The sequence below is a fragment of the Acipenser ruthenus genome, chromosome 25 (assembly GCF_902713425.1).
Source record: "Acipenser ruthenus chromosome 25, fAciRut3.2 maternal haplotype, whole genome shotgun sequence".
NCBI classification, from domain to species: Eukaryota; Metazoa; Chordata; class Actinopteri; order Acipenseriformes; family Acipenseridae; genus Acipenser; species Acipenser ruthenus.
The window spans coordinates 11,040,131-11,061,719 of NC_081213.1; the positions used below are offsets into that span (position 1 = coordinate 11,040,131).

General features: G+C 41.3%; 1 protein-coding gene and 1 long non-coding RNA gene across 4 annotated transcripts; one reads left to right on the forward strand and one right to left on the reverse strand.

Annotated features, from left to right (window-relative positions):
• Positions 1-194: 194 nt before the first annotated feature.
• LOC131701597 (uncharacterized) lies at positions 195-6,687 on the reverse strand. The gene is made up of 3 exons (XR_009308906.1): positions 6,575-6,687; positions 1,895-2,076; positions 195-303 (listed from the first exon to the last, which is right to left on the reverse strand). It is a non-coding gene; the product is annotated as an uncharacterized LOC131701597 (long non-coding RNA).
• A 31-nt stretch (positions 6,688-6,718) lies between these two features.
• Positions 6,719-15,197, forward strand: LOC117962304 (regulator of chromosome condensation-like). Of its 3 annotated transcripts, none has more exons than XM_034906655.2 (10): positions 6,719-6,851; positions 8,243-8,321; positions 8,482-8,678; positions 9,105-9,284; positions 9,386-9,482; positions 9,744-9,866; positions 10,141-10,287; positions 10,817-10,936; positions 12,801-12,953; positions 13,237-15,197. In XM_034906655.2, exons 2-10 carry the CDS (start codon positions 8,252-8,254, stop codon positions 13,410-13,412), a joined length of 1,263 nt encoding a protein of 420 aa, XP_034762546.1. In that variant the 5' UTR covers positions 6,719-6,851; positions 8,243-8,251; the 3' UTR covers positions 13,413-15,197. The 3 variants fall into 3 exon arrangements, with proteins under 3 accessions (XP_034762546.1, XP_058856421.1, XP_058856423.1); XM_059000438.1 differs by lacking the exon at positions 6,719-6,851 and adding an exon at positions 7,427-7,785; XM_059000440.1 differs by lacking the exon at positions 6,719-6,851 and adding an exon at positions 7,427-7,753.
• The last annotated feature ends 6,392 nt before the right edge of the window (positions 15,198-21,589 follow it).

The following is a 21,589-nucleotide window of genomic DNA, read 5'->3' on the forward strand; positions in this document are numbered from 1 at the left end:
CTGACCCTTTCAATCAGTGCTGTGTACCTTTCCTCGCTCCTTGATCTCCCGTCTGCCATCCAGCACCTCCAACAGCGCTGACAGTGAAGCATGATCCATCCTGTTTTCTGACACCACGTGTGGCAAAATGGTTTGCAGCTTGCAGGTGCAGGAGTGATATGATGATCAATAACAAACAGACAATGGTAATCCAGGTGCAATGGTGTTTTATTTATAATCCATAAATCACTTGACAACAGTAAATAATAATGAATGGTAGTACACAAGGTTGTGTACTACAGAGTTTAACCCAGGGGTTCTGTCCTGAAAAAATAAACACAGTATTTAATACACCCACAATAGTCCAAAGTGCTGTAAGTGCTCGTGGTGCAAATACAGTTTATCGTGAAACAAGTGCAGTGTTGTCCAGGTTTTGTGCTGGCATGTAGCGACAGCTCCGGATCGTGTTAGCTGTCTAATAACAACAGTTTAATTAGACACGACAAAACAAACAAAAACACTCACAATACGCAATACGGTTCTCCTACTGGGTTAGCGTTAACCATAACAAAGGAACAGATCACCTTGCTACGTCCCCTTATATACGGTCAATCATGACCCCTTGGTTAACGATTGCAACCGCTCCTCCAATCCGCGGCTACCACATCGTTTCTCTTCCGGGTCGATGATTTAGTGTACCATAGCTCCACCCCCCTTTCTAGATGGCCAACTTCCGCCTATCCCTAGGAATTAATTGTCTGGCCATGAAGTCCAGGGCACTCTGTTCCCTTTACACAGTGCCCTCATAAGTCGGGAGGGAGATTTATCACCAAGAATCATTTTGTCTCTGTCACAGGGACATAACAAACAACAGGCTGTAGTGCACAATATGCGTTGTAGGAAACAGTACTTAACTGAAGACACAGAAGTCCAGACTTGTCTGAAGGCCTCAGTTTATTTTCAATCACATACTTTGTTACCCTGTCCTCACAATCGGGTACACAAGCCACAGGTAGTAAATATATGCATAGTATCATAAGAGTTCCCTGTCTGGTATTTAGTACCAACTCTGAAAGACATTCAGGTTACATTGCTTTTTAAAATCCTCTAATATCCCTGCACAACTATTAACCGCCATGCCCTACTTGTTCAACTCTCTTCATTTTACACACGCACCCACAATGCATCTCCTCCGTTGGGAGGTGGAGTTTGACGTCAGTCTCTCAAGAGCTCCAACTGTTAAAGGTGTAGAGCTAGGATTACTATATAAGGGATCATTACAACGTGAAATTAGTAATACTAACACAGTGTATAAATATCGCTTGATATTTGTGTAAACACAATATTCATGTGTGTCCTCGTTTGAAGACATTGCGCAATACTGGGTATATATAAACACAAGGAAGTTGTGTGATATCTGTGTGTTTCAAGAGGATCTATGGAATTATTTTACAAAATAAGAAATAAAGGGGATATATTATAATGATGCAAATTAGGTACAGTGCCTATAGAAAGTCTACATCCCCTTGAACTTTTTTTCACATTTTGTTGTGTCAGTGCCTCAGAGTTTAATGCATTTAAATGAGGGTTTTTTTCCACCATCTACACACCATACTCCACACTGTTAAGGGGAAAAAGTTATATATTAAAAATACAAAATTGAAAGATCATAATTGGATAAGTCTCCACCCCCGAGTTAATACTTGGTGGAAGCACCTTTGGGTCCGTTGGGATAGGTCTCTACCAACTTTGCACACCTAGATTTGGCAATATTTGACCATTCTTCTTTACAAAACTGTTCAAGCTCTGTCAAGTTCCTTGGGAAGCGTTGACGGACAGCAATCTTCAAGTCATGCCACAAATTTTCGATTGGATTTAGATCGGGGCTCTGACTGGGCCACTCAAGGACATTTACCTTTTTGTTCCTTAGGCACTCCAGTGTAGCTTTGGCGGTGTGCTTTGGGTCGTTGTCATGCTGAAAGGTGAACTTCCATCCCAGTTTCAGCTTTCTTGCAGAGGGCAGCAAGTTTTCCTCAAGGACTTCTCTGTACTTTGCTCCATTCATTTTCCCTTCTTTCCTGACAAGTGCCCCAGTCCCTGCCGATGAGAAACATCCCCATAACATGATGCTGCTACCACCATGCTTCACAGTAGGGATGGTGTTAAGAACATAAGAACATAAGAGTTTACAAACGAGAGGAGGCCATTCAGCCCATCTTGCTCGTTTGGTTGTTAGTAGCTTATTGATCCCAGAATCTCATCAAGTAGCTTTTTGAAGGATCCCAGGGTGTCAGCTTCAACAACATTACTGGGGAGTTGGTTCCACACCCTCACAATTCTCTGTGTAAAAAAGTGCCTCCTATTTTCTGTTCTGAATGCCCCTTTATCTAATCTCCATTTGTGACCCCTGGTCCTTGTTTCTTTTTTCAGGTCAAAAAAGTCCCCTGGGTCGACATTGTCTATACCTTTTAGGATTTTGAATGTTTGAATCAGATCGCCGCGTAGTCTTCTTTGTTCAAGACTGAATAGATTCAATTCTTTTAGCCTGTCTGCATACAACATGCCTTTTAGACCCGGGATAATTCTGGTTGCTCTTCTTTGCACTCTTTCTAGAGCAGCAATATCCTTTTGTAACGAGGTGACCAGAACTGAATATTCTAGGTGAGGTCTTACTAATGCATTGTAAAGTTTTAACATTACTTCCCTTGATTTAAATTCAACACTTTTCACAATATATCCGAGCATCTTGTTGGCCTTTTTTATAGCTTCCCCATATTATCTAGATGAAGACATTCCTGAGTCAACATAAACTCCTAGGTCTTTTTCATAGTTCCCTTCTTCAATTTCACTATCTCCCATATGATATTTATAATGCACATTTTTATTGCCTGTGTGCAATACTTTAAATGTCATTTGCCATGTGTCTGCCCAGTTCTGAATGCTGTCTAGATCATTTTGAATGAACTTTGGAGCTGCATCAGTGTTTGCCAATTTTTTAACAGAGAATTGTGAGGGTCTGGAACTAACTCCCCAGTAATGTTGTTGAACTAGAAAGGAAGGGGGGAGAAAACAAAAAACAGAAGGGAGACCACATCAAAACAAGAGCAACAACTCAGGTAAGACAACTATTAAATGTATTTATCTTAATGCTAGAAGTCTCAGAAACAAAATGTTAGAACTTGAAGCTACTGCACTAAAAAGTAACTACGATGTGATAGGTGTTACAGAAACTTGGTTGTCTGAGAGTGATGTTGACGAATATAATATTAGTGGGTACACACTATATAGGAAAGACAGGCAGGACAGAAGAGGCAGAGGGGTAGCGCTATACATAAGAAATAGTCTTCAAGCCCAGGTGTTAAATCAGGACAAAGAAAACAATGCAGAATCAATATGGGTCCGAATAATGGACACAAATTCAAAGGGCATAATAATAGGAGCATGCTATAGACCGCCAAATTCAGACGCTGAGCAAAATAATCTGTTGTACAATGACATTCGAAATGCGTGTAGAAAAGGAGAAGCCATACTAATGGGGGATTTCAACTTCCCCCGTATAAAATGGGAAAACCCGATGGGGGGCACGACGGACAAAATTGAAATGGTGGAAATGACAAATGACTGCTTCCTAACGCAATTTGTCAAGGCACCGACTAGAGGGGAGGCATGCCTTGATTTAGTCTTTTCAAATAATGAAGACAGAATAACTAAAACAGAGGTCAGAGAGCCATTGTTAAACTCAGACCACAATATGGTCTCATTTGAAGTATTTTTTAAAACCCCAAAAGTAATGACTAAAGCTAAGGTTTACAATTTTAGAAAAGCAAACTATGAAGGTATGAAACAGAGACTAACAGAAGTTAGTCTGTTGGAGTAAAACAGAGAAAACATCCACAGAAAAAGGATGGCTGTTTTTTAAAAATGTAGTACTAGAGGCACAAAACAATTACATCCCAAAAGTAGACAAATCTAAATCTAAAACAAAATGGCCAAAATGGTTTAATAGATCAATTTAAAAAAATATTCAGCGAAAAAAGGCACTTTACAGAGCATTTAAAAGGGACCAAAAACAAAGTACACACAAAGAGTACTTGGAACTGCAAACACAGGTCAAAAAGGAAGTTAGAAAGGCCAAGAGAGAGATAGAAATCAATATTGCTAAACCAATTCCAAAATATTTTTCCAATATTATAACAGCAAGAGAACATTCAAAGAGGAGGTTAAATGTCTAAGAGACACAAATGGCAAAATCATAGATGAAGAAAAAAAATAGCAAATATATTAAATGATTACTTTTCACAGGTTTTTACAAAGGAGGACACGGACAACATGCCCCACATGTCGACCTGTTCCTATCCAATTTTAAATAACTTTAGCATAACAGAGGCAGAAGTGTTAAAGGGACTAGGAGCTCTTAAAATAAACAAATCCCCTGGGCCAGATGAGATCCTCCCAATAGTACTCAAAGAAATGAAAGAAGTTATTTACAAACCGCTAACCAAGATCATGCAACAGTCTCTTGACACAGGGGTTGTACCGACAGACTGGAAAATAGCAAACGTAATACCGATCCACAAAAAGGGAGACAAAACTGAACCAGGTAACTACAGACCAATAAGCCTGACTTCTATTATATGTAAACTTATGGAAACTATAATAAGATCCACAATGGAATATTACCTGTATGGTAACAATATCCTGGGAGACAGCCAGCATGGTTTTAGGAAAGGGTCTAACTAACCTACTTGACTTTTTTGAGGATGCAACATTGAAAATGGATAACTGCAAAGCATACGACATGGTTTATTTAGATTTCCAGAAAGCTTTTGACAAAGTCCCGCATAAAAGATTAATTCTCAAACTGAACGCAGTAGGGATTCAAGGAAATGCATGCACATGGATTAGGGTGTGGTTAACAGGTAGAAAACAGAAAGTACTGATTAGAGGAGAAACCTCAAAATGGAGTGAGGTAACCAGTGGTGTACCACAGGGATCAGTATTAGGTCCTCTGCTATTCCTAATCTACATTAATGATTTAGATTCTGGTATAGTAAGCAAACTTGTTAAATTTGCAGACGACACAAAAATAGGAGGAGTGGCAAACACTGTTGCAGCAGCAAAGGTCATTCAAAATGATCTAGACAGCATTCAGAACTGGACAGACACATGGCAAATTAAAATTAATAGAGAAAAGTGTAAAGTATTGCATGCAGGCAATAAAAATGTGCATTATAAATATCATATGGGAGATAGTGAAATTGAAGAAGGGAACTATGAAAAAGACCTAGGAGTTTATGTTGACTCACAAATGTCTTCATCTAGACAATGTGGGGAAGCTATAAAAAAGGCTAAAAGATGCTCAGATATATTGTGAGAAGTGTTGAATTTAAATCAAGGGAAGTAATGTTAAAACTCTACAATGCATTAGTAAGACCTCACCTAGAATATTGTGTTCAGTTCTGGTCACCTCGTTACAAAAAGGATATTGCTGCTCTAGAAAGAGTGCAAAGAAGAGCAACCAGAATTATCCCGGGTTTAAAAGGCATGTTGTATGCAGACAGGCTAAAAGAATTGAATCTATTCAGTCTTGAACAAAGAAGACTACGCGGCGATCTGATTCAAACATTCAAAATCCTAAAGGTATAGACAATGTCAACCCAGGGGACTTCTTTGACCTGAAAAAAGAAACAGGGACCAGGGGTCACAAATGGAGATTAGATAAAGGGGCATTCAGAACAGAAAATAGGATGCACTTTTTTACACAGAGAATTGTGAGGGTGTGGAACCAACTCCCCAGTAATGTTGTTGAAGCTGACACCCTGGGATCCTTCAAGAAGCTGCTTGATGAGATTCTGGGATCAATAAGCTACTAACAACCAAACGAGCAAGATGGGCTGAATGGCCTCCTCTCGTTTGTAAACTTTCTTATGTTCTTATGAAGCCTACTTCACTGAAATGAAAACTGGCTTCTGTTATTTTTAAATACCACTGCTTCCGTTTATACTACTGCTTAATAACAGGTACAACATTTTATTTATGCCTGCCTGTACCCCCTACATACATTTATGTTTTCGCAATCTCCAGAAACTGCGGGTTCAGTTGCATTCACAGCGCTGATAATGTTATGTTAGCTATACCTATAGCCATAGCTAGATACTACTGCAGTGCGGACCACGGCTCAAATCAATCTTTGTGTACAGTGTGGTGTATGTTTCTTTATATATATATATATATATATATATATATATATATATATATAATCTCAATGTCGGCCTTCTGGAATCATCTGAATGCCGTTCCACTTATTTCATTTTAAACCTTTTAAATGCCAAATCATAACAAAACATAGAATAATAGTGCATATACACAGAGCAACAAAAAAAAAAAAAGCGGAGGGCAAAATATATTTTGAATGTGCGCTTCTTATGAACGGTATGCTTGCGCCCCAGCATCACTTTCTTTGCACTGGGTATTCCTAACCTTATGAAGTGTCCTCAAATGAGGACGTATGAATAACTACTCCTCCCCCCCCAAAAAAACACTTTTTTTTAAACCTAACTTATTATAAGTAAAATCCAATATTTTTCTATTTTACCTTTTAAGTTAATTTGCGAATGAGACGGTTAATTCTGGATAATTACGGTTTAGTCTCCACGATGGTGTGAATGTTATGAAACTAGTCCTTGTTTTCGCCATTTCGGCGCTACCTGCTTTCGAGTGACGCTATTGGTCACTCCCATTAGTAATGGACCCACCCTATACAGGCAGTGCCTGCACGGCGGGTACTGTCTCTTTAAGAAGGCAGAGCCCGAGGCCGCGTGGAAGACCGTCTCGAACAAACCAGTCAGAAACACAGGAGAGCCGCCGCACCGGTAAAGTATAAACTAAACACACTTTACTGTGATCTCGAGTGGGTTTGGAAATCATCAACAGAGGCGGCATTATCTTATCAAACCGGCTGATTGGTGGTATCTGTGATATCAGAAACCTCCAGAACTTATTGGAAACCGCGCGGATTTGGGCCCGTGTGGATTTTATATATCGGTATTTGTTTATTGTGTACTGTAGTCATAGTTTGTGTCTTCGTCCTCCCGCGTGTCTGAAAAATGAGGTTGTGATTAATAAAGTTATTGAAAACCGTATCGCCTTTGTGTGTGTTAATGTAATTTCTAAGTAAAGGGAACACCAGTTATGCACAGGGACTTTGTTGCTGTTATTTTTCTATATTAAAAAAATCAAAGATTTTAAAGTAAAATGCCAGTACTTGCAGAACAGGACATGCCATGCTTATTATATTTACGTTTGCTTGCCAGTAACCTGCACGGTACACAGCGACTCGACTGAAATCGGGTTTTTAATTCCGACGAGCCGCTGTGATGCGAACCATGACGTGCATTGGCACAGCTAGAACACTGTCGAGGGGACGAGGCGATGGATCTGTCTTCTGAGTGAATATAAAACCCTGTCTGAATTGAGTAGCATATCGGCCACAGTGCTGTATGCAGAGCTGTCGATGCACTGTGATGACGGAGATTACTGGCGACACAGGCACTGTGTGTGCGCGCCTTGGTTTTCAGTAAAGGTTTTTGCTGCTACCCAGTTTTTAACTGTTTTACCAGGGAGTTATATTTGATGTGCACGAGCCTGTTGCAGTTGTTTGACCTTTATTACTGTTACCCCCACTTAAAGATATATGCAAGAACTGAGAATTTACTACCTCTTGACGCTGCTACTTTTTTTTGTAACGGTGCAACTACAGCGATTCACATCGCAGGTACAAATCAAATTCAACTTCTGTGTCTTGAGGTAATGTCACCACGTGACTCTTGCGCTTCAATAATATTAAAGCAGCTTGTTGTCTTTGGGTTAGGGTTAGTCCAAGCCTCCAAATGCATTGACCTTTTAGTCACCCGTAGAGGATATGGGGTTGTCTACATACGCAGGACATGTTATACAACTGACACGTAATAATCGAATTTGGGGTGAAGTTAGAAAAAACGTATTTTGTCTTGTGTGGGCATTTCATAGTATCACTCTTACAAAATGTATTTTAAAAACCGCATGTTAAAAAAAATTGTAATCCTTCAATAGGTAAAATTGTAATCCTTCAAGAGGTGATATTGTAATCCTTCAAGAGGTGATATTGTAATCCTTCAAGAGGTAATATTGTAATCCTTCAAGAGGTAATATTGTAATCCTTCAAGAGGTAATATTGTAATCCTTTAAGAGTTAAGTGTTTTGGTTGTTTGTTAAATTGAAACAGGAACATATCATGCCGGGGAAAAAGACAGTGAAGAGGCCGTCACCGCCAGAGGAAATCAAGGCAGCCAAGAAAGTGAAAGGTAATTTGACTGTGCTATCAAATGCTGCACACTGCCTTCAGTCTAGATTAGCGCTTCCAGTTGGTACTGGATGGAATAAATTATTATTATTATTTTTTTGTATTACAATGATGGTAAAGGGGTGTGTTGTGGTCATATTAAAGGTTGTTTCTGTCCCCAGCCTCTTTAGTGTCACACAGCTCCCACAGGACAGTGCCGGGCCTGGTGCTGGCTCTGGGGCAGGGAGACGTGGGGCAGCTGGGGCTGGGTGAAGATGTGATGGAGAGGAAGAAGCCGGCACTCGTCTCCCTCCCTGAGAAGATTGTCCAGGCCGAGGCTGGAGGGATGCACACAGTGTGCCTCAGTGAAACTGGCAATGTGAGTGTGGAGGGCACGTTTAGTCCCTTCTCTGATATGTCAGATACGTAATGACACATAAGTAATCATACTGTGTCATACTGTGTGTATTATTGGCAGGATACAGCATAGCTTTCATACCCAAAGGTTATAAGGCACGTGTCATGTGGGTTATCCATTCTAGCAAACCTCTTTTAAAGGAGTACTAACAAATGTTTTAGAACCTTATCAACACTAGCAACACAGTGACTAGTCCTCCTTTCCTTATGATGATCTTCTTTTGATTCTTTGCTTGTTTTTCATACTTCAGTTTGGACTTCTTTCCCAACAGTTGTAGCTGGGGGTTTCACAGTCCCTAAGATGACATTGTATCATATTGATGGCTTTAAGTACTATTGGAGGGAATTGGAATGCCCTAAAGTAAATACTGACTGTAACTTTCTTTAGATCTACACTTTTGGCTGCAACGATGAAGGTGCTTTGGGGCGTGATACGTCGGTAGAGGGGTCGGAAATGAGTCCCGGCAAAGTGGAACTGAAGGAGAAAATAGTGCAGGTGTCAGCGGGCGACAGCCACACTGCAGCGCTGACAGAGGAGGGCATGGTTTACATCTGGGGATCCTTCAGGGTACAGTGCATGCATGGATATTAAAACACCAGTACCCATTCAAGAAAATAAACACGCATCTTGCATTGCTCACCTTGCTTTTTTTTTTTTTTTTTTTTTAGGATAATAACGGAGTGATCGGTCTGTTGGAGCCAATGAAGAAGTGCATGTTGCCAGTGCAGATTCAGATAGATGCTGCAGTCCTCAAAATAGCATCAGGTGAGATGGCTGAACTGATTCTTCTTTCTTCAGATTCAGTGCATGAATAATTCAAATTCTGCTAAACTTGGTACCATGTGTTGGTTCTGTATTGTCAAGGCAATAAAGAATGATTGTGCATTAACCAGCCAAGAAATGAATACCAGATTTACAAGAACTGTGACAATGGTAAAATGCATTGTATAGTTTGGGTACAACAGTATAGCTGATTTTATCTTGCAGCAAGAGAAAATGAGTTAGCATAATTCATTCTGTCTTTAGGCAACGACCATCTTGTGATGTTGACAGTGGATGGAGAGCTTTACAGCTCGGGCTGTGGAGAGCAGGGGCAGCTGGGAAGAGTCCCCGAGCGCTTCACCAACAGAGGGGGCAGGAGAGGCCTGGGTGAGTCATCCTCTTGGGATATCTGGGATTGGGCGAAACGCTAGTTTTATTGAACTATATATTATACTTTAAAAAAGAAAACACCATCTCTGCATTTTATGTTGTTTTTTTTCCCCCATCAAGTAAATCACAAACATTGTTTTATTTGGAAAGTGTTGGTAAAGGAAAGTTATTACCCCTTAACATTTCATTAACAGACATGTGTGTAACTGTTGAACAGATTCCTGTGTTGGCAGTAGTTCCACTACTTTGTATTGTTTTCGTTTGGTTTCAGAGCGCCTCTTGATCCCCCAGTGTGTCCCTGTGAAAGGCAGGATCAAGGTCCGCTTCCAGGACGTGTTCTGTGGGGCTTACGTTACCTTCGCTGTGTCACAGGAGGGGCACGTCTACGGCTTTGGGCTCTCCAACTACCACCAGCTAGGTGAGCTGCAGAGTGATACAGTAGCGTTAAGAAGCAGGTCCAGCGTGTTTGTGTTAAGGATGCCACAGTTACATGTGTTTCTGATTTCGTTAAGATTGTGCTATTATGTACTGCTTATCAATCCACAGTCACAAAGTACATCCTGCGGCATTAACGCAAACGTACTTTGCAGTATCATCACTCTACAGTGCTTGTCTGCTGGACTAACAGTTTTCTGAAAGCTGTGGGCTGGTTGGAATGGGGAGTTCAGTAATGAATTCTATTTTCTTACCAATCATTGTCTATTTGTAGCCTGCAATAAATTGACACAGGCATGTTTGGGGCTTTCCAGATCTTCAAATTTTTGAATATCAGATATATAATTGCACGTGTTTATAAAGGCAGGTTTTCGAAGTGTAGGGCGACCAGGTGTTTGACAATGTTTGTTAGGTGACTAGCATTTACAGATGCTAATGCAGAAACAAGCTAGAGATCCATACAATTGAGTAAAACAGGAAATATTACAAATGCAATCCTCATCCTGTTGTAGGAACTCTAAGCACCAGCTCCTGCTTCGCTCCTCTAAACCTCACTGCCTTCAAGAACTCTACCAAGTCCTGGGTGGCGTTTTCTGGGGGACAGCACCACACTCTCTGTCTGGATTCTGAAGGTAAGTGCAGAAATTAAACAAGTGAGAGAAGAGAATACAGGAACGTGTGTACTGAATAGAGTTCAGTACTGGGATGGAAATAAGACTCCTGTTTCATAGCAAGTAAGCATAGGGTATAGTTAACATGCTCTGGTGTGTCTTCTAAAACTCAAAGTAAAGTCAGGAAAGGATTAAACCGTTTGCCAAAAAACCCTCATGAGAATTCAAGCTGTCGAGATTCTCATGATATTTGGTGGGTTAAGTATCCCTTACAAGTTTTGCGTATTGTCTGAGTTGTTGGTTATTTGTTTTATTATTTTCTAAATGAAGTGTGCTTTTTAATAATCCAGTTATTTCTCCCTATGAAGTCATATAACTGAACATAATACAGTACTGTTAGAAATGGTGGCAACACTTGGTTTCATTTTATTTTTATTTTTTTTAAACTTTCAGAAGTCAGGTGAAATACAATAAATTGTTTTAGATGTATTTAAAAATAAAAAAAGCAGTTTTGTACAATTCTCTTCACAGACAAGTATTATTTACTCTTAAATAGAAATAAATGCATACACACACATACAACGCACATATATATCATATCTCTAGTGCTGGGACAGATATCAGAATATTCAAACAAATATTTTTTGACATGTATTCGGATACAAAAATCAGATGTTCATATTCGCTACAAATGACAAAAATACCTTGCACTTATTTACCGTCTCACCAGAATTTACGTGACCGTTAAAAAAAAAAAAAAAAAAAAAAAAAAAAAAAAAAGGCAAATGAAAAAGAGGTCTGTGTGACATGCAAGATTTAATAAATATATATATATAAAAACACAGGATCAACACAGCAGCTCTTGAGCCTGCAGATGATGCGTGTGCACGCACAGTGCTCGCTATGGAAAGCCATCTGGGACAAAAATGCATTGTGCTGCTTTCGCTAACCAGAATCTCATGGGAGTGTGGAAGTGTGCCACGCCCATATGTGTGATATGTGTTATGTGTTGTGTGTGGAGTGTTAGTGTTGGTGTATAGATATTGCTGCATGGGATATAAATGGGTCTGTGTAGCACGAGTGATTTAAAATATGTAGTTGTATTTAGGCACGGGGATTGCACAGACACTTTTAAAGTATGTAATAGTATGAATTAGTTCACATGCCGAGATTCAAGCAAATGATTAATTAGTAATTGAATATCGGCACAGCTGTGTGTGTGTGTGTGTGTGTTGTGTGTTTATATATTGCTATGTGAAGTGTTGTAAATTTCAGTTTTCGTTTGCTTGTTCAGCTACAAAAAGGCACAAGTAAACTTCAGGTTATTACTTTATGAAAACGTTTCTATGGCCACTGTTTACTATGAGGAAATGGCAAAGAAAGAAAAAAAAAAATTAAATGCAGTGCCAACTTTATGTACTATTTATTTCTAGAATAAACAAAACAACATTTAACTTAAACTGCTATTTGGCATCATTTGTTTTGTTGTTAATTCACTGGGGTAAAGCAAGTCCTACACAACTTATTCTTTACTCCTGAGAATTTTCTATTTTAACATGTTACAAATTGTGAGATCTTTGCTGTAAAGTAGAGGCACACACACAGGGGCCACGGCCACGCCCCCTGCCCCTGCTGCTATGCTGTCTCTGCCTGCGTTCAGAGCAATATAATGGCTTTTATTACTTTTCGAAAAACGAACAAATATCCGAACAAATATTTAAATTATTAGCAAATATCCGAAACATGAAAATCCTGTGTTTGTCCCAGCACTATTATTCTCCCATCTGGAGAATTCTACAGGTGTGCTGCTTTAAGTTGTATTATTGAACATTGTTAAAGGGGGACCACAGCTGGGTTTATATTTAGCACTAATCTCTTCCCTCAGGTAAAGCGTACAGCCTGGGCAGGGCAGAGTACGGGCGGCTGGGTCTGGGGGAGGGAGCCCAGGAGGTGAAGGAGCCCACCGTCGTGCCAGGGCTGACGGGCGTGCAGTCAGTGGCCTGTGGAGCTTCAGTGAGCTGTGCTGTCACCAAGGATGGTATGGAAATTCAGTGGAGTCCATGTATAACACAGGTTCTGCTCCCCGGTGGCTTACCTACTGTGGTTTGAGTCCTGTTCACACGGGGTTGCTGATCTTGGCTTTATGCCATTGGCATTTGCCCCCCTTTGCGAGTTAGGGAGCAATATCAGCTAAGAATAGTTCTCAGAATACTTGTCATGTACGGGACAGCTCATTAACACAAACGTGTGCCACATGAGCAAGTGGTTCCTGTGATCTTCATGGCTTGTGATGTATTGTATTTCTGTGCTGCTGTTTGCAGGACGTGTGTTTGCTTGGGGAATGGGCACCAACCTGCAGCTGGGCACCGGGGAGGAGGAGGATGAGTGGAGTCCCTTGGAGATGACAGGGAAGCAGCTGGAGAACCGGGTAGTACTGTCTGTGTCCAGCGGAGGGCAGCACACTGTGCTTCTGGTCCAGGACAGACAGCAAAGCTGATGAACTCTGCAAAGCCAAGAATCTGAAGACAGACAGACAATGAGCCATACATCTCTGGAGGAATCTGCATATAATCACCTGGAAAATGTACTGTTCAATCATACTAGAGAGTTAAAAATGTGAGAGGCATAGTCTGAACTGGGATGGATTGATAGATCATGATAAAAGAAAAAACAATATATACTTTTTAATTGTGTTTGTTAGTTTTTGAGTCTTCAGTTTGCTATCCAGGGACATTTGTTAATATACAAAAAACTGCTTTTAAGACAGATACAAAATAAGCCTTTTAAAGGAGATGTGCACATGCAGGGAATCTAACAAGCGTGGTCGTAGTTCACATTATGTGATTTTAGTAGCATTTTCAAGTGTACAAAGTTGTCCTTGTAAATTACCTTTTTGTTCATAGAGGTGGATGAACCCATGATAGTATATCTGCTGACGTTACCATTATACAGGCTGGCTTCTAATTTGCGTGCCATATTTAAACTTCATTAAACATTAGCTTGCTGGTGTATGGATGCATGCACTGTTTCTTCATACACTTGAGCAAGGGTTGGTTCTGTCATGAGGTGGAAATAACAGTTAGTAGACTTACTGCAATTATAAACATCTCTGTTTAATGCAACATTTGCTAATTTCATCCTATACTGTAACAGTTCAACTACAAACTTTAACACTTACATTAACATGGTATTTAATCCTGACAGAATCTGCTTTTACAGGACTCATTTATTTACCTTGCCAACAGCGCATGTTGTCTTTAAAAGGGACACGGAGTAGATGGGTGTGTGCAGTGTGTTGCTCGTTACTAGCTGGGTGTGTGCAGTGTGTTGCTCATTACGGATATGTGAGCCTCTACCGGGTGGTGATTTTTTTAGTAGTTTTCCTTCCCTATTCTTTATACAGTAATTAATGTCACTGCCGTGGGTTCAAAGCTTTTCAGCGTAGCCGCTAACCTTTTGAAGTAACAATTCAGATGTTGGAAGAATATTGCACGTCTGGTTTTGTGAAGGCTGAGGTGTAGTGTATTGGCAGTTTTTCGCAGTCTGGCAGCATGTGAACCATTTTACCACTCGTTCGGTAAAAGCATACAATTTCACTCACTTCTAAAGGTGCAATATAGAGTGTTATTTAGTGCTGCGATCTGTATGTGATACATAAGAGCTTTTTGAAGGAGGCCAGTAGTGTAAAGCATGTAGGGCTGTGTATGCTTACCTTTATTAGGTAGCATTTTTGCTCAAACTGCGTTAATGGTAACTGAGCTGACCTGGCTGTAATGGGAACTATTCTGACTTGGAGGTTGCCCCTAATGAAGAGAGTAGGCAATAATACACAATATACATTTTTGATAGCAAAGAAATGTTGAGTTTTAGAAGTCTCATTTTGGGGGAGGGATGACGGGGTATGCTTGTACAGTATTATAAGGAGTGAGATTTATTTGAGGGCTGGGTTTATGTAGTTTGTGGCAAGTTGAATTTGGGGTATTTTAGTGACAGCCAGTTTTATTTACATGGTCTATTCTGTTTTTTTTTTTTTTTATCCTGATTTAATCTCATCTCCTGATCAGAAATGAATGAGCTTGTTGTAATGAGTGGGGAATTGATTCATCTGTAGATGGTGACGTGAGGAATTATTTACATCAGGGTTCCGTCTGTGGCTCCAAGATGTGCTGGATGTAAAATCTCTGTTCCGATTTGTGATTATTTTTTTATGTGCAGGGGCTTTCCAACAGGAGGGTAAAATAATGTGTTATTTTAACAATGAATAAATACATTTTTTTCATAATTGAGTTTGGTTCACGTGGTATTTGTTTTGTTCTTTTTAAATGAATGTTCTGTCCTTTTAGAATATACTGTCTAAGGACAGCCCAACGGTCACAGTGTAACAGTTATGTCTACTTGGCTTACACAGATACAACTTGAAACCAGTTTGGAAAAAACTGTTAACAAACAAGTGGGATCATCCATTCTACTTGTTACCTTTTTTTTATTTATTTTTATTTAGATGTATTCTTTTCCACATAGTTTGGACTGCTGTATGTTGAAGTCACACAAATACTACATTTTAAAACCTTTTCTAAGTTTCTTTTTTAATAAGTAGATGGTGCATAGAATGTACAAGGACAGTCTTACATATAAACTCTGAGTGCTGTGAGAGGGTGCTGGGCATTCACGGACACAGGAGACAATTTTCTTTGAAACACCACTGGGGTGCACTGATTTATTTTTACCTGCAGAGGGCGCTGTTCTCCATGGCTTGAATACCTGCAACGGTAATCCGGACCACAGGGTTACCAACACAGACAGTCACAGGTCCAGTGCACATGCAAGTGCTGAAAATGTAATATTCCATAACCAAAAGCGGAAGAGAAAATAAAACACAGTAATAAAACTACCAACAAAAGGTGCTGCTTATGCAGCGTCCCCCCCCCCCCACTGCTCGCTCGGGTATGTAACAATTTATTTTATTTCTCTTCTATTTAATATCGGCTGTCTTCCTCAGCCATGCTTGCTTGTCTCGTTCTCTTGCTCCAGCCACTGGCATTCCTGCCTTGGTTTATTTACACCGGCTTCCTAACCCAGTGTCCCTGCGTTTCCCCTGTAATGGCCACCCAAATGGATAACAGCATAGATCTTATAAGGCCTGCCTGTCAACCACTCAGAGAGGGAAATTACCCACCCTCACCCAACCTCTATGTGTCATTGCCATGATTGACAAGTGGAATTTACGAGCTCTCGAGCTCCCCCTGCAGGATCAGGCATGCGTTACATTGCCAGCACAGATCTCTGTTACATACCCCCAACCACCTCAGAATGGCACCACCATTTGAAAATACTACAACCCTATGCCTTCCCAAGAGAAAAAAAAAATCTGCGTTTTGATGCAATTTCCCTGCTCGGTGGACTACCCAAAGGCATAAGGCTGCAGCTCCAAGTATCACCATGTGATCCTCGCATTGTCCTTCATCCGGTGAAACCATGCTAAGGGGGCATGATCTGTCATCAGGGTGACATCAGGGTGTCGCCCCAAGAGGTAATACTGGAGTGACTTGACCACCCATTTTACTGCGAGACACTCCTCGATGGTACTGTAGTTTTTCTCACAGGGAAGGAGCTTCCTGCTGATGTACAGGACCGGGTGCTCGCTTCCCCGCACCTCCTGAGACAACACTGCCCCGAGACCTGTCTCTGATGCATCCGTCTGCCTGAAATCTGGGCTACATAGCACTGGCTTGCTACACAGCCTGTGCTTCAGAGCAAGAAAGGCCCTCTGACACAGATCCGTCCACTGGACCGTCAAGGGAATAGTGAGCGTGACGAAGCTCGGGATGAACTTCCTATAATAGCACGCTAGTCCCAAGAAGGAGTGCACCTGGGTTTTGGTCGGAGGGACTGGCCAGTCAGCCAAGGCTTTCACCTTTGCAATCAGCGGTCTGATCTGCCAATCCCTACTCTACCCCAAATACTCTGACTCGCTCTTCACAGGCACATTTCCTTGGGTTAGCAGTGAGCCCAGCCTCCTGCAAGAACTGAAGCACCGCCACTACCTTATACAGATGACTCGGCCAATCCTCACTGTGGACAACCAAATCATCTATGTAAGCAGCGGCATACTGCTGATGGGACCGCAAAATGTGATCCATCATGCGCTGGAAAGTGGCTGGTGCTCCGTGCAACCCAAAGGGCATGGTCCTAAATTAGTATAACCCGAAGGGAGTCGAAAACGCAGTTCTCGCTTTGGATTCCGGCGTTAGGGGTATCTGCCAGCACCCTTTCGTTAAATCCATTGTCGTCATAAAATGAGCCGTGCCTAGACGCTCCAGCAACTCATCTACCCCAGGCATGGGATAAGCGTCAAACTTCGATTTTTCGCCTGAAATCGATGCAAAATCAAGTTGACCCGTCCAGCTTATCCACTAAAACAATTGGACTGTTCCAATCACTTTGGGACTCCACATTACACCCAGTCTGAGCATCTTGTCAATTTCCGCCTTGATTACCTGCCGTTTACGTTCAGGTATGCGATACGGCCTCTGGCGAACTGGCGCCCCCAGTTCAACTTATATGTGATGGTGGGCCACTCGAGTCTTCCCCGGGACAGGAGAAAACACATCAGGAAACTCCACCACCAGTGTCTGAGCCTGACATTTCTATGTTGGTGTCAGATTACCTGCAATCTGTACTGACCCTGTTTTCACCAACACTGACACATGTTCCGCAGACTAGCCGGGACATAAAGTTGGTGCCTTGGTCGGTCAGTATTTCCTTGGGGATCCCGACTGAGAAAACAACAGATTTAGCAGATGCAGATCGGAGGGGAATGGCCTCTGGATAACATGTAGCGTAATCCAAAATGACCAATAGATGCATGTATCCCGCCTCACTCCTCCCTAGCAGTCCAACTATATCTACTCCAATACGCTCAAACGGAGCTTCCACTAGTGGCAACGGCACTAGTGGGGCTCGTGGGACGGCTCTAGGGCTGGCCTTTTGACACTCCCCGCAACATTTGCAAAAACGCCATACATCCCCATCCAGCCCCAGCCAATAGAACCATGTTACGAGCCTCGCTTTGGTCTTGTCCCTTCCCAAGTGACCAGACAGAGGAATAGCATGAGCCAGCTGCAACAAATCCTTAAAGGTCTGAGGATAATGGGGTAATTGGATGAAGTCACATTTCATAGCGGGGCAATTCCGATCGATGTGGCCCACCTCCCAGCTTGTCCCAAACCTCAGTGGACTGGTTTCTTGCCATGCAACCCTCCAATACAACACTGTGACAGAAATATAATGGGTTTTGGTTGTAAATCTCCCTCCCGACCTGTGAGGGCGCTAAGCAGCAAAAGAGGAAGTCTTTGGACGGACTGGCCTGACAGTTCTTTACCCGGGCCGGGAAGTCAGTCAGTCTGGAAGAAGGCGAGACTCCGTTGCAGGAATGTAATGACCTGGAAGGGAAACGACGTAGCAGCTGCAGACAGTAGAGACAGCTGCACTCGTTTACCAAGGGGTCATGCGTGATAGCATAAAGGGGACGGAGGATCATAAATCTTTTCCTTCACTTGGTTTAGAAAAACAAGGAACTGGAAGGACTGGGAGAGATCCCCATTGAATTGTATTGTTAAAAAAATAGTTTGTGAGTGTTTTGTTTGTTTTTAGCACTGTTAGTAATTGTCTTTTGTTTTGTAAATTCACTAGACGGCTAACACGTCTCCGGAGCTGCCGCCTTGGGCCAGCACTACCCGGAACAACAACACCACATTCACTGACTATAGTTATCACCCACCACGAGCACTACTGCGCGCACCCAGACTGGTGACCGTGTTTAGTATTATTGTGAGGCGGATAATGTGTTATTATTATTTGGTTTGCAAACCATTATTATCGTTTCCTTCCGTGCTTTACACATTGATGTGTGTATTGCCGGAGGATTATTGTTTGGTCGCCAGACCGGGAGTTTTTACAAATAAAAGACCCCTTTTCCACACCGGATTAGTTTCCTTTTGTGTGATTATTCCTGCACTGCATCACCTCTGCACCTGTTTCTACTCAGCAGCCACTTTGCCACAAACACATACAGAGAAGCCTGAAACCAACCCTCCAATACGACATACAGAGAAGCCTTCTGAGACCAGCCCTCCAATACAACACATACAGAGACGACGTCTGAGACCAGCCCTCCAATACAACACATACAGAGAAGCCTGAGACCAACCCTCCAATACAACACATACAGAGACGACGTCTGAGACCAACCCTCCAATACAATACATTATTATTATTATTTATTTCTTAGCAGACGCCCTTATCCAGGGCGACTTACAATTGTTACAAGATATCACATTATTTTTACATACAATTACATTATTTTTTACACATTATTTGTACATACAATTACCCATTTATACAGTTAGGTTTTTACTGGAGCAATCTAGGTAAAGTACCTTGTTCAAGGGTACAGCAGCAGTGTCCCCAACCTGGGATTGAACCCACGCTTCTCCACTCAAGAGTCCAGAGCCCTAACCACTACTCCACACTGCTGCCCGTGGGGAGAATGGGGAGGAAGAGCTGCAGACATACAGAGAAGCTTGAGACCAACCTTCCAATACAACACATACAGAGAAGACTTCTGAGACCAACCCTCCAATACAACACATACAGAGAAGCTTGAGACCAACCTTCCAATACAACACATACAGAGAAGACTTCTGAGACCAACCCTCCAATACAACACATACAGAGAAGCATCCTGAGACCAACCCTCCAATACAACATATACAGAGAAGCATCCTGAGACCAACCCTCCAATACATAAGAACATAAGAAAGTTTACAAACGAGAGGAGGCCATTCAGCCCATCTTGCTCGTATGGTTGTTAGTAGCTTATTGATCCCAGAATCTCATCAAGCAGCTTCTTGAAGGATCCCAGGGTGTCAGCTTCAACAACATTACTGGGGAGTTGGTTCCACACCCTCACAATTCTCTGTGTAAAAAAGTGCCTCCTATTTTCTGTTCTGAATGCCCCTTTATCTAATCTCCATTTGTGACCCCTGGTCCTTGTTTCTTTTTTCAGGTCAAAGAAGTCCCCTGGGTTGACATTGTCTATACCTTTTAGGATTTTGAATGTTTGAATCAGATCGCCACGTAGTCTTCTTTGTTCAAGACTGAATAGATTCAATTATTTTAGCCTGTCTGCATACAACATGCCTTTTAAACCCGGGATAATTCTGGTTGCTCTTCTTTACACTCTTTCTAGAGCAGCAATATCCTTTTGTAACGAGGTGACCAGAACTGAACACAATATTCTAGGTGAGGTCTTACTAATGCATTATAAAGTTTTAACATTACTTCCCTTGATTTAAATTCAACACTTCTCACAATATATCCGAGCATCTTGTTGGCCTTTTTTATAGCTTCCCCACATTGTCTAGATGAAGACATTTGTGAGTCAACATAAACTCCTAGGTCTTTTTCATAGTTCCCTTCTTCAATTTCACTATCTCCCATATGATATTTATAATGCACATTTTTATTGCCCGCATGCAATACTTTACACTTTTCTCTATTAAATTTCATTTGGCATGTGTCTGCCCAGTTCTGAATGCTGTCTAGATCATTTTGAATGACCTTTGCTGCTTCAACAGTGTCTGCCACTCCTCCTATTTTTGTGTCGTCTGCAAATTTAACGAGTTTGCTTACTATACCAGAATCTAAATCATTAATGTAGATTAGGAATAGCAGAGGACCTAATACTGATCCCTGTGGTACACCACTGGTTACCTCGCTCCATTTTGAGGTTTCTCCTCTAATCAGTACTTTCTGTTTTCTACCTGTTAACCACTCCCTAATTCATGTGCATGCATTTCCTTGAATCCCTACTGCGTTCAGTTTGAGAATTAATCTTTTATGCGGGACTTTGTCAAAAGCTTTTTGGAAATCTAAATAAACCATGTCGTATGCTTTGCAATTATCCATTTTCAATGTTGCATCCTCAAAAAAGTCAAGTAGGTCAGTTAGACACGATCTCCCTTTCCTAAAACCATGCTGACTGTCTCCCAGGATATTGTTACCATATAGGTAATTTTCCATTTTGGCTCTTATTATAGTTTCCATAAGTTTACACATAATAGAAGTCAGGCTTATTGGTCTGTAGTTACCTGGTTAGGTTTTGTCTCCCTTTTTGTGGATCGGTATTACGTTTGCTATTTTCCAGTCTGTCGGTACAACCCCTGTGTCAAGAGACTGTTGCATGATCTTGGTTAGCGGTTTGTAAATAACTTCTTTCATTTCTTTGAGTACTATTGGGAGGATCTCATCCGGCCCAGGGGATTTGTTTATTTTAAGAGCTCCTAGTCCCTTTAACACTTCTGCCTCTGTTATGCTAAAGTTATTTAAAACTGGATAGGAACAGGTCGACATGTGGGGCATGTTGTTCGTGTCCAACTTTGTAAAAACAGGTGAAAAGTAATCATTTAATATATTTGCTATTTTTTTTTCTTCATCTATGATTTTGCCATTTGTGTCTCTTAGACATTTAACCTCCTCTTTGAATGTTCTCTTGCTGTTATAATATTGGAAAAACATTTTAGAATTGGTTTTAGCCCCCTTAGCAAGATTGATTTCTCTCTCTCTCTTGGCCTTTCTAACTTCCTTTTGGACTTGTGTTTGCAGTTCCAAGTA